General features: G+C 40.9%; 1 protein-coding gene across 9 annotated transcripts in view; it reads left to right on the forward strand.

The window, feature by feature from the left end:
- SLC20A2 (solute carrier family 20 member 2) overlaps positions 1 to 13,775 on the forward strand; it is a 106,807-nt gene that overhangs the window by 63,377 nt on the left and 29,655 nt on the right. For all 9 annotated transcript variants that reach the window (XM_047855332.1, XM_047855330.1, XM_047855335.1 and 6 more), the window contains 3 exons: positions 124 to 264; positions 2,061 to 2,146; positions 5,148 to 5,244. In XM_047855332.1, the coding sequence (XP_047711288.1) occupies positions 124 to 264; positions 2,061 to 2,146; positions 5,148 to 5,244 (324 nt within the window). The remainder of the gene's footprint in view (positions 1 to 123; positions 265 to 2,060; positions 2,147 to 5,147; positions 5,245 to 13,775) is intronic.

Genomic DNA, 13,775 nt, shown 5'->3' on the forward strand with positions numbered 1-13,775 from the left:
TCAACCCTAGGGAGGTGTTATGGAGAACAGTAATTTGGGCTTCTTCCTTTTGTGGCTATTTGAGATACCGTATTCTATGTCTGACCTTTTTTTTTTTTTTTTTTTTAATCTTTCCACCTATAGGCTCAGCTGTTTGGCAGCTCATTGCATCCTTCCTGAGACTTCCAATCTCAGGAACTCATTGCATCGTTGGTTCTACTATAGGATTCTCACTTGTTGCAATTGGTACACAAGGTGTGCAGTGGATGGAGCTTGTCAAGATTGGTAATTGCCATTTTCTTTTACCTATCAGAAGGAAAGTTTACATTCTCTAGAGTAAGTTTTATTAAAAGTCACCATTATAATAGATTTTCCCCTTTGGATGTTAAGGTTTAGAAGACCTATATGGGTAGTCCATTTACCAGTAAGATTTCTCCTCACAGAGATTGTGAACTTTTATGTGTTAGATGAATTATTTTAATTTTAATTTTAATTTTTCAACGTTTATTTATTTTTGGGACAGAGAGAGACAGAGCATGAACGGGGGAGGGGCAGAGAGAGAGGGAGACACAGAATCGGAAACAGGCTCCAGGCTCTGAGCCATCAGCCCAGAGCCCGACGCGGGGCTCGAACTCACGGACCGCGAGATCGTGACCTGGCTGAAGTCGGACGCTTAACCGACTGCGCCACCCAGGCGCCCCAAATTTTAATTTTTTTAATATTTATTTGAGAGCGAGAGAGATAGAGCATGAGTGGGGGAGGGACAGAGAGAGAGGGAGACAGAATCTGAAGCAGTCTCCATCCAGGCTCTGAGCTGTCAGCACAGAGCCCGACACAAGGCTTGAACCCATGAACTGTGAGACCATGACCTGAGCTGAAGTCAGATGTTTCACTGGCTGAGCCACCCAGGTGCCCCTGTCTTAGATGAGTTTGAACTCTACTCTTTTCAGTGTCATCTGGCTTTGAAAATCAGTATCTATCTGTTGTTCCCAGACAGAAAAGAAATTTTTCTGACTGAAATCAGACTGTAGTCAGAAAAATACTAGGCCCTAGTAAAGAAAATACCTTCATTGTCCAAGAGGCAGAGTTCATGGTCATGGGGAACCCTGGGGTGAGCTCAGTGTTACTTACCTCACTGCATTGGAGAGGTCTCCCAGTCTGCCCCCTGCTCAGGAAACACGGGAAACACTCTAGCGCTCCTCCTGGGTTGTAGGCTTCCCAGGAGGGACTGGTCTAACAGGTCTGACAGTCTGCCTCCTGGCTCTGGCTTTTAGCAAGAGGGAAATCCATTCAGCCCCATAAGTAAAAACCTGCCCTTTGTGAAAAACATTCTCCTACTTCATCTCCATCCTCTGGGTTACTCATCTGTATAAGAATCACAGTGGCGTCTGGAGCTCTAGGTCAAACAGACCCCTGACCTGCCAAGCAGGGAGGGACACAGCCGGGAGAATCACCTCAGATCCCAGGAGGCTTCTTCAACAGTGTATCTCAACTCTGGCTGCACCTTAGAATTACCTGGGAAAGCAATTTAATCAGTGCCAAGCCCCCTTTCCTAACCTTTTAAGTCAGAATTTGGGGAGTGGAACCAGAGCATAACTAGGGTTTGAAAACTCCCCAGATATTACCAGTGTGTAGCCAGAGTTGGGAACTACTGGGTTATAGTGTCAGGATGTCAGTACCAGGCTGAAGTAGGAAAAGGAAACGGAAGGTGGTTCACCTTTTAAATAACCTTTACTGTTGGAGCAAGGATCAGGTCTCCATAGGGATGGAGAAGATGAGCAGACAGAAGGGGCTTAGTGGGAATCAAAGGAGTCTGTCTTTTCAGGCCAGAGCTCAGGGTCCCTTACCTGACTGTGCTGAAAATGTGCTCACTTACGTGGGACTCTGTCTGAGGACAGCTGCACATGTGCGAAGGTCAGCCGTGCCTGGGAAGTAGGTTTGTTAGGTTCTGAGTTAAGGTGAATAATTCTAGGAATATTTATTAATGTATGTACTATGTGTTAGTTATCATTATATCATATAAATAGGACTTGAGTTATATAGAATTTTAACATTCATTAGATTTTTTTTTAATTATTCAGTTGCTTCCTGGTTTATATCCCCACTGTTGTCTGGTTTCATGTCTGGCGTGCTGTTTATACTGATCAGAATTTTCATCTTAAAAAAGGTAAGTGAGGCTGTTATTTTTTTAAATTAAGTTTTAGAACTAATTTTGGTTGTATTCAATAGAAATTAGCAGTGAGGGGGTCAGAGGAATGATTATATTTTTACACTGTTAAGGCATAGCACCCTGCGGTTAGAATTAGACTTTATCTTTTTATTTTTTATTTTAATTTTTTTTAATTTTTTTTTTTTATTATTAACGTTTATTTATTTTTGAGACAGAGAGAGACAGAGCATGAACGGGGGAGGGTCAGAGAGAGAGGGAGACACAGAATCCGAAACAGGCTCCAGGCTCTGAGCTGTCAGCATGGAGCCCGATGCGGGGCTTGAACCCACAGACTGTGAGATCATGACCTTAGCCGAAGTCGGACACTCAACCAACTGAGCCACCCAGGCGCCCCTAGACTTTATCTTAAAGTAGGCAGAGGAGAGTACCCAGGGGCTCCCCCAGAAAGCAGCATTGTAAATAGTGTTTCTTGCCCTGTGGTTTAGTGTATTACTTGGCTCCCCCAAGCATTGTGCACAGAACCCAAACAGGCAAAGTAATTTCCTGAATGTTAAACAGAACAGAGTGTGATAGTGTTAAGATTTTGAAGTAGACTATCACTAAAAACATCTGGAGAATTTCTTTACCCAAATACGAGTGTTTTCTCTATTTTAATGGAGATGGCAAGCCTGAGACACTGACTTTTTCCTATCCCTGAGGAAAGGGTAAAAAGAAGGTAATATACCTATTTGGGGGGGTACATTTTATCAAAAATTAAAATGAGATTAAAATTAGAAATTACTGAGATCTGTATTCCTTAAAAAAACAAAACAAAACTTGATTGTATTTTTTTATTTGACTGTCAAGAGCTTGTTGCAATATTTTATAAGCCATAAAGCATGCCTCTGATTGTTGTGTTGTGGAACGCATTGAGCCCATCAGGGACAGGCCTTCCTTCAAGTGTATCCTTGCTTGGAGATGCATCTGGTTTTCCTTGGCTTTGCCTAGTAGTCTGTTGAAGGGCTCCTTCTCTTGGATCAGTACACAGCTCTACCATTCCTTCTCTTGGCCCCTCTCCATACTAATATTTATTTACATCTTGGAAGGTGCCACCCTCTCTTACCTGCTACACTTCAGTTTTTTTTTACTTCCTCTGCCTGGAACCCTTGCCTGGCAAATTCCTACTGCTCCTCAGCCTTGAGATGCCATTTCCTTAGAAGTCTTTTCATCTCCCACCCAATTCTGGCTGCTTTCCTCTCTCTCATGCTTCTGCAGTGCTCCATGCTTTCTCATCATTGCACTGTTGTGCTGGGTGGTGTTTTACTTCTTGCTTAGCAGCCTATTTGCTGTCTGACTGTTAAGACTGTGAGAGTAGAACCAAGACTTACTTGCTTGCTTTCATGTTCTAGTGCCCAGCACTGGGCTTGGTACTTCAAGGACACTGATGGAACATTTAAGAGGGAATGATGAATGCTTAGGTGGCAGACAGATGGATGCATGGAAGGAAAGAAAGAGAGGGAAGGAGGGAGGAGAGAAGAGAGGTCTGAAGATAGTTGTCATTTCAGTTTTAAGAATAGGTTATTTGAAAAAACATAAGGTGACTCAATAAAATAAAATAAAATGTAAATTCAGGACTTAGACACTTTCAGGAGTCTTTAGTAACTCTTGGCCTGAGAAAACATTTTGGAAATGAGGGGCAGTGGGCATTTGAGCACCCGCACATTTTGTTTGTAGTTGAGCCTGGGTTCTTGTCACATGATACACAACAGGTGAGAAGACTACTGCGCCTCATCCCTGGCTCCTGCCCTGGCCCCTGGCATCATGTTCTCTGTGCTTGTCAACCCTGCTGGGCTGGCTGTAACTCTCATGTAATTGAATCACTTACTACCCCTGCTCTTACTGGTCCTTACTCTCACTACCATTCAACTCAAGCCTCTTGACAAGTGCTGATGGCTACTTGAGACATTCCAGAATAGGTTCTTAATGGGTTGTACTGTTCTGCAAACATACTTGATTTCCATGCATGTTTGCATTTGACGCTAGGAATCTTTCACCATCTCCATTTATCCTTACTCCTGGGGCTCAGAGCAGTTGTTAGATCTAATTTTCTTTTTATCATGGGTAGGTAGCAGATTTATATAAATGTACCAGTGTCTTACATGGTTATTAGAAAGGAGTCCTTTTTTGAATTAAGTGACATCTATGTGCCGGTGCTGTATTGACGAGTTCCCAGTCCGTATTTTTGCTTCAAAATCTTCTGTAGATCTGCTTAAAACCCTAAATTTTGAATATTTTCTCAGATGTTATTTAGTGTAAAACATATGCAGTATCCCTTCTTGTTGAAGTATTAGATTTAGGGAATGTACCAGAAACCTAAAATTGTAAATACATTTTTTGTTAGATAACCCACAGTTCTTTTTAATTCTTAATAGTTGAAGGTTAAATACTATAACTTATGAAAAGATCTTAAAAAGCCATAGCATAAGGTAATATATTTGCTTTATATATTTTAATAGAGCTAAAATGTATTGTGCAATAGGCGATGTAAAATCTAGTAGTAATGCAGTGGTGTTTAAGTAATTTGGGTTTCTTGGGGCATCATCCGAGGGTTGAGTCTTCAAATATTTGTTGAAAGTGAATTTTCAGGGCCAAACCTGAAACTAGCTGGCGTGGTGAGCACCATGGGGTTTGAAGTAGATGCTGAGCTCCGGGCTTCAGTCCCCAGGAACTGGCCTAACCTCACAGCTCTTCTCTGTTTCTAAATCTGACATCAGCTCATGTGATTTTAGTGCTTCAACGTGTCTGCTGGCCACAATAGTGCTCTTTGAAATAGTAATTGTGTAGGAGAGACAGCCCGAGCTGATATGCAATAGATCACACGGCAGTGACATGGCCAGCCGTTTTGGCCACACCACAGTTTGGAAGACTTTCTCGTAACAGTGTTTTATATCATTTTGCCTCTGTTGGCTCCAGATGCTTCCTGAATCCTGACCTTCCACTTTATCTCATTATCATACAGGAGGACCCTGTTCCCAATGGCCTCCGGGCACTTCCAGTGTTCTATGCTGCTACAATAGCAATAAACGTATTTTCCATCATGTACACAGGAGCACCAGGTAAGAATTCCTCGGCAGTTTAAATCTGGCAGGCAAAGTGTATTAGCGTTAGACTTAACGGTATTGGTTTATTTGGTGCTGGCACTGTTGTTGGTTGATGGTAAAAAGCATCACTTATGCTCATGATGGAGTGGTAAAAAGAGGAGTAAATGCACATCCTTGTTCTAAATACTCAAGAGGTATGTGAAGTACAGAGGCAAGAAACACACTTGCAAGTGAAAAAAAGAAATGTGAAATCCTCATTCTGCCTGTTTGCCCCTCTGTGTTACCTTAGCAGCCTTCTTGTGCTGAGTCTCAGAACAGGATCTAACGCCACGCACCTCCCCAGGCTGCGGGGGAGTTTGGGGAGGGGGATGGCACACACATGACACACGGGGAAAGCTCTGCTGTGGCCCATAGCATAAATATCCACCTCCCTGGAATTTGTCTGACCAATGAATCCAGTGGGTAGAAGCTACCCTTTTTTTTTTTTTTTTTAAGGTACTGAAACCAATGTTGATTTTTCAGAATTACCCCTTCCCATTCTGATGGCTTTTGTTCTTTTTACATGGGTTTAGGGTTATTTGGGGGGGGGGGGGGGGGGGATGCTGGATTAAAAGTTTTCTTTTGCATTTTGGATGGCTAAAGAAAGTCATATGTGGTATTTCTATTTGCAAACATTTCAGTGTTGGTGAGCATTCTAATGAAATACTTCTGTACATGTTTCAGTAGAGAGGATTCCTCCTGTTTCTCTTTGTGGTATCCTCCTACAGCTAAATCCTCAGTATACCCATTATTGTGGGGATATCTGGAGTCAGCAGATATGTCAGTTTGTGTTGTGTTTCTTCTTGTTAATGACCTTTATGGTCATTATGGATTACGTTATGGATTAAGATTCAGTTATTGGCTATATCTGACAAAAATCTCCCTCTTCCTGTTCAAAAGATAAAATTTTCCCTAAATGGCATATCATACAACAGCTGACAGGTGCCCTCTTCCAAAATGGGGGAGTATCCTTACTAATTTCTCAAACTAGGTTCCTCAAGGCCATTTTTTCTCAGATTTTATTTTATTAGACATTTATAATATGTTTGTGTACTTCAGTACTGCAAATAAAAAATTTCTGAATGAATATTAACATTATAGAACCTTCTGCTTTGGCATCTCTGTAGCATTCAAAGTGTTGATCTTCAGGGTTTCAATACTCATGATCAGGACTTCCAGACTCTGGGTGGTAGCCCAGGGGGTAGAGCATCACAGCTGCCTCAAGTTCTGTGAAAAGCACAAAGCTGAAGGTCATGGGGATGAGGAGAGCTGGAGAGATACAAAACCCTAGCCTCAGATACCAGCAGCCTGGTGGCCCTGGAGGTTTTATAAGTCATGGACTATGAAGTGTGTTTGTCATAGACTGTCTTCTCAATATCTAAAAAAATTGGAGGCAGGGAAAACACAGCTCCGTACCACAGAGTTAATCCCACCCCCAAGTCTGAATCTCCCAGAGCATTCACACAGGGCTGGGCAGGCCTTGGAGCACGAAGTTGGGAGAAAACTGTAGGAGAGCTATTCTTTGTGTAGCAACTTCGTGCTCCTCCTGAGTCTTGTTCTTAATTTTACATAAGCTCCTAGAGCTCAAGTTAGCTGAACAAAAAGCTAATAAGCAAGTGTCAATAGCTGTCTCTAAGCTTGGTGATTTAAAGCACAGAGCTAATGGAGGCTGGGGGTGCCTTTGTAGTACTCATGCCTGAAAATGGGAACTGGTACAAATAAGGATGATTTATTGATTTACTTTTCTTTCTGCATCTTATTTTTTTCTACCCTATATTCTTCTTTTATTTTTTTTTTTATTTTTTTTTTTTAATTTGAGAGAGAGAGCAAGTGAGAGGAGGGGAGGGGCAGAGAGAGACGGAGACACAGAATCCAAAGCAGGCTCCAGGCTCTGAGCTGTCAGCACAGAGCCCCAGAGCCTGACATGGGGCTCGAACTCACAAGCAGTGAGATCGTGACCTGAGCGGAAGTCAGACACCCAACCAACTGAGCCACCCAGGCGCCCCCTACCCTCTGTTCTTCTTGTTCCTGGTGGTTCTTCTGAATGTCAGAAGTCAACTGTGATTTTTATTAAAATTTGCCTTTTTCTGTAGTTGGCCTCATTTTTTCCATCTCTTTTTTCAGATTTCCTCATCTTTTGCTGCAGTTTTACTGCAGATTTGCAAATGGTATGGTAATTCTGGTATGGTACCATTCTGACTGGGATGGTAAATTATTCTAGAGAAAGTTAAACTATATGACAGATGAGGCACTAAAGATAATATCAATACTTCATAGAGAGGTTGTAAGAAATAAATAATGTAAATGCTAAGTTTTAGTGAGTTGAGTTTTACATGAATCCTTTTGGTCCTCTGAAGTCCTCTGGGAAACTGGTAATGCAGACAGGAAAGTGAAGCATGGCAATGGTGAATTTCCAAGGGCATATAACTAGTCAGGTAGAGAATCCTAGTTCTGAGCCCCAGGCTCTGCGTGATGACAGTACACTGACCAACACGTGACATGGCACAGGTTAGACACCTAGTATATAGTACCTGGTCCCTCATGTCACTGTTAATAACAGTCAGAATGCACCAATCTTAATATGTTCTTTCTCTTCTCTTCACTCTGTTTAAAAATGGCTTCTAGAGGTACCTGGGTGGCTCAGTTGGTTAAGCGTCTGACTCTTGATCTTGGCTCAGGTCATGATCTCATGGTTCGTGAGTTGGAGCCCCCTGTCAGGTTCTGCACTGACAGCAAGGAGCCTGCTTGGGATTCTCTCTCTCCCTCTCTCCCTCTCTGTCTCTCTCTGCCCTCCCCTGCTCGTGCACTCTCTCTTTCAAAACAAACAAACGCTTTAAAAAAATGGATTCTAATATATTTGGAAACCTGGCTATATATGTTTTGTATATATTTAATGCAGGTAGTGGAAAGAGAGTGGCTACCTCATTCATTAGGAATATTAAAAAACCTGTACAAGAATCTTGAAGATCATTACTCATTTGAAAGCACAAACAGTATTCCCAGTGCTAGAGCTAATGTTAAGGACTTCGGTTGGCAGCTGTGCTATCAGGAATGTCACATCTCCTCACCTCCCTGAGCCTCTGTGCATCATTATAAAGTAAGGGCAGTAGGAGGACTTCTGTGTAAGCAACACCACGTTATGTGAGATAATGCGGGCAGGTGCTGAACACAGTGCCTGGCCCATAGACCATCTTAATCCATGATAGCAGCCATTTCATTGCTATCAATCATAAGTAGCCTCATCTTTTCCACCTTAAGTTGCCAGCATATCCTGAGTCATCCTTTTATTTTTTCCACACATGTTGGTTTGGAAAGCTTACTTGAAGTTTTCCAGGGGGGCTTGCCTAGTGGAGAAGGAAAGAAAAGTAAGTCATGACTCTGAAGGACCAGCCATTTTGTTTCCCCACTAAGTCAGAAAAGGATTTTGCTAATATTTTTGCTCCAGGGGCATGTTTTTAGAATATCCAGTAGATGAGTCCAGATCTTATTTTTAGTTAAACAAAAGTTAACTTTTGCCTTTCAAACTAGACTGTAATTACCTACTACTTCCTCACGTGGGGCCTTGCTGCCTGATAGCTGTGGTGTCATATTTGGTGATAAGAAGGGTCCCTTCAACAGTGACTTGGTCACTCTCCTTTCAGAATAGGTCTGCCTTCCTGCCAGTCTGGAATTTATTCTTCCTTGTTTCCTTCCTTCCTTAGAATATTTCCATTCAACACATAAGTGCCTCAGAGGTAAAAGGAAAAAATGAAAATCTCTAACAAAAAGGAGTAGCAACATTAATCTTACCCTGTTTCAGCTGTAAGAGCTTTTGATAAATAGCATATTTATGCATGGACATGACTTCAGTGGGACTCATTGGCTGTTGAGCTCTAGGGCTTTGTTTTGATTTCCTCGCTTCTCCTTCTCAATTATTTTGAAGTTGTTTATATCTTAGGCTTAGTTTGATTTATTTGCATTTGACACAAGTTTTCTCAAAAGTCATTCTTCTACTTCAAAGACTGATCACTTTAAAACATTGTCTCTGCATTTTTGTCCTTAAAAAAATAATTTGCAAGAAGCAAAAATAACTTTGGGAAATAAAGTGCTCACTTGGGTTGGATACAAGCCTGAGGTTTATTTTTAATGAAAAAGTCTTCAGTTGTGTGGGACCTGGCTTTGTTCAGTTTTTAAAGAATGAGAACTGAAATTTGTTGCATGCTTCTTTGAGTGGTCAGAGCTGATAGCCTAATTAAGCCTCTGGTGATCATATGTAACTTCTAAGTCAAAGTGTGGTCCCTGGACCAGCAGCATCAGCATCTGCAAGTAAGGTAAACGCGCGCACACGTGTGTGTGTGTGTGTGTGCGTGTGTGTGTGTGTGTGTGCATGTGTGTGAGACTGTGGAAAGATACCCACAATATATTGATATCTTGTATGTGGGAAATGAAATCACAGAATATATACAGTATGATTCTACATCCATTAACTTTTTTTAAAGGAAAAAAGAGATTCTCACAAACATTCTAACACACAAGTGTTTATATTTAGAAAATACCTGGAAGGAAACATGCCACGGAGTTAACAGTATTTCTCTAGAAAGTAGGTTCAAGAGGGAAGAGTAATGAGCTGTTTTCATATCTGTACATCATACAGTTTTGTACTGCTTTTTTAATAATAAGCATATATTATTTTATAAATTAATTTTATAAATTTAATAATAATTTAATGATTTAATGTTTTAATTTAAATTTAATAATTTTAATTTTATAAATTAAAATAGAGAAGAAAGGCTGTAGAGAGAAGCTAAGGAGTAGGAATATAAGGGAAGAAATATAGGTCAATGACCTTTGGAAGTTTTATTCATTTTATAGATTCTAATAATGCTGTCATATATGAAAAATGAGAGGTGTAACAAAGTAATGACATTGGAAGACTGTTTACTTCCTAAGTCTCTTGCGTATTCTAATCTTGGGGGGATTTGAAATAGAATTTTTAAAGATGTTTGAGGTTAGAGCTAAATCACTGTTCGTCATGTCTTAACTGTTGCGAAAATGGAAGGAGCTTGAGCTGAAAGGCTGTTGTGTGTCTGGAGCAGAGGCTGGGACTCGTAGCCCCTGGTGTCGGCTCCTGGCAGCCACTTTTGGCTGAGGGAATGGAGCAATTCATGCCGTGTCCTACTTTGCCTATCCACAGAGTGAAGAGGCGCGCCATATTTTATTGCCAACTTAAGGTGTGATTATTGGAAAATAATTTAGGTACTCACAGGAAGACAATGCAGATTATTTTTGTCAGAAGTTTTGCCTTGGATGCACATTGATTCAACTGCCTTTCTACACTGAATTTTTGTGTTTGTTTTTTTATCCATGAAACTTGATTTTATATATTTGTACAAATTACAGCTGTGTAACATAACTGTCAGTTCACATTTCTTATATGCTGGTTTTAAAAGTGAATCCTTGTGTTCTTTTGCTGCCCTGTCACATTACTGAATTGCTGGAATAATTTGGTCAGATCCACATTCTTTCCTCATCCTGTTCCCCTCTGCTCTCATCATCAACAACTGTCCCCATTTTTCTGCACGCCTTTGTTCTTTTTCCTCCTGGATGTTTTACTCTTTCTCCCCAACTTCCACCCTCAGTGATGTGTTTATCCCCTACTCTCCTTTCCAGTTTCTTGTGACTTAGGAGGGTGACTTCAGAGCTTTCTGGCCACTTCCCAGGCCAAACTGATGGCAAAAGAGGTTGTGATGCTAGAATTACAAAGAGCAAGTGATAGTGTGGCTTATTGTCTACACCAGGGGTCAAACTCTTATAACCAACCTCAGTTTCTCTCTCTTGGATGTTGGTCCTGATACCTTGAGAATCCCAAGGGACCCCAACAGAAAGCATGGAGATAGGCATGGAAGGAACATCTAGAGCAGCCCTTGTCTGCTTTTATTTTGGGCTCTGCTCAGCATGGATGGAAAAAAATAGTGTCCTAGAGCAAACGTGTTCACTCATCTAAAATAGATAGATTATGGGAATGCAAGCTGGTGCAGCCACTCTGGAAAATAGTATGGAGGTTCCTCAAAAAACTAAAAATAGAACTACCCTATGACCCAGCAATTGCACTACTAGGCATTTATCCACAGGGTACAGGTGTGCTGTTTCAAAGGGACACATGCAACCCCCATGTTTATAGCAGCACTATCCACAATAGCCAAAGTATGGAAAGAGCCCAAATGTCCATCGATGGATGAATGGATAAAGAAGATGTGGTATATATACAATGGAGTATTACTCGGCAATCAAAAAGAATGAAATCTTGCCGTTTGCAACCACGTGGATAGAACTGGAGGGTATTACACTAAGTGAAATTAGTCAGAGAAAGACAAAAATCATATGACTTCAATTATATGAGGACTTTAAGAGACAAACAAGATGAACATAAAGGAAGGGAAGAGACAAAACAGAAGAGACTCATAAATATGGAGAGCAAACTGAGGGTTACTGGAGGGGTTATAGGAAGGGGGATGGGCTAAATGGGTAAGGGGTATTAAGGAATCTACTCCTGAAATCATTGTTACACTATATGCTAACTAATTTGGATGTAAATTTTTAAAAATAAAAAATAAAATAAATAGATTATGAATAGATAGGTACATTATAGAAAGAAAAGATTATCATCTATGTATAAATATCTTAAATCTATATATAGATATTTTAAATATCTATATCTATATATATATCCCAAATTATTTCTCTCTTCCCACCGTATCCAGGGCTTGCCTCTCTTAGATTAATACAATGAAACTAAAAGTAGCACAGTTAAACCGTTTTATCATCAACTAACCAGGAAGCACAAAGGAAACCTCTTCCGAAACCAAATACTTTTTTTTTTTAAATTTTTTTAGCGTTTATTTATTTATGAGACAGAGAGAGAGACAGAGCATGAGCAGGGGAGGGGCAGAGAGAGAGGGAGACACAGAATCTGAAACAGGCTCCAGGCTCTGAGCTGTCTGCACAGAGCCCGACGCGGGGCTCGAAATCACGGACCGCAAGATCATGACCTGAGCCGAAGTCGGACGCTGAACTGACTGAGCCACCCAGGTGCCCTGGAAACCATATACTTTAAAGCTGTAAGAGTGATTGGTATTGATGTTAGTTGATCAGTTTGGTGTTGCTAATTAGCAGTTACTATTCAGTTTGGCAAGAAACAGCTCTGGTGTGAGCTCTTCTCACATGTGTTAAGACACTGATGTGAAGTTCTAAAGCAGAAGCCAGGAAGCGGTGGCCCACAGGCACAGCCTGGTGGGGTGAGCCCGAGTGATTTTACAAGGGTCAGACTTAGAGGCAGAGCCAGGGCTGGAGCCAGGCTGCCGGCTAACGTGGTGCAGCCCCAGGGTGTCCATAGCTTTCTGATGTCAGAGTGCGTGTTACGAGTGATTCAGATAATCTAGCCCCTAAAGCGTCTGTACTCCCACCAGTGACGCCTTAGCTATAATTAAGGTCGGTGATTCAGTTTTTTTGTTTTTCGTATGTGTATATGCTAATCCTGACTCTCACTTATAGTATTACCTATATGTTCTACCTCTTACAGTTACCAAAATGTTTAATAATCCCTTAATCGAATAGCTTTGAGTGTGTTTGTATATATAAAATGGTTAACAGTGTAACAAAGCCTGCATCATTAAAGATTTATTTAATCTAAAAGCAAAGAGCAAAGTTTTAACTAGTTCATTCCTTTAAAACTTTTAAAACATGTTTAACAGTTTACAGAAGTGACATGCTTATGTTTTCAAAGTTAACAGTACAAAAGTGTATGTAGTAAGAAGTGAAAGCCCTCTCCGATTTCTTATGTCCCTATAGGATTAACCATTGTAGCATTCCAGAACTTTTTCTATACATTTGTTCATATGGTAGGAGTAGAAATATATTTTAAGTTTATTTATTTATTTTGAGACCGACAGAGCACGAGCAGGGGAGGAGCAGAGAGACGGAGAGAGAGAATCCCAAGCAGGCTCCACACTGGTAGCACAGAACCCGATGTGGGGCTCGATATCACGAACCGTGAGATCATGACCTGAGCCAAAGTCCAGAGTAGGAGGCTTAACTGACTGAGCCACCCAGGTGTCCCCAATATGGGTTTTTTTAAAAAACATAAATTGGGGGTGCCTGGCTGGCTCAGTTGATAGAACACGCAACTCTTGATCTGGGGTGGGATTGTAAATTCAAGCCCCATGTTGGGTGTAGAGATTACTTAAAAATAAAATCTTAAAAAAAACCAACAACATAAATTGGAGTATAGTACTCCAGGCAGCCCTTCTTACTTACTAGATCATAGGCCTCTTTCCTTATCAGTATATATAGATCTATCTCATTTATGTGACTCTGTCCTATAATTATTACACATTTCCATAATGATGCACATATTAGTTGTCTTGCACATTCTTACTGTTACAAATAAAGCCATTAGTAAGTGTTCTTGTACACATATCTTTGTTTCTGTGCAAGCATGCATGTTTAAGCTGTAAACCTGTGAATGTGTG

This window comes from Prionailurus viverrinus, chromosome B1 (assembly GCF_022837055.1).
Source record: "Prionailurus viverrinus isolate Anna chromosome B1, UM_Priviv_1.0, whole genome shotgun sequence".
In the NCBI taxonomy this organism is placed as follows: domain Eukaryota; kingdom Metazoa; phylum Chordata; class Mammalia; order Carnivora; family Felidae; genus Prionailurus; species Prionailurus viverrinus.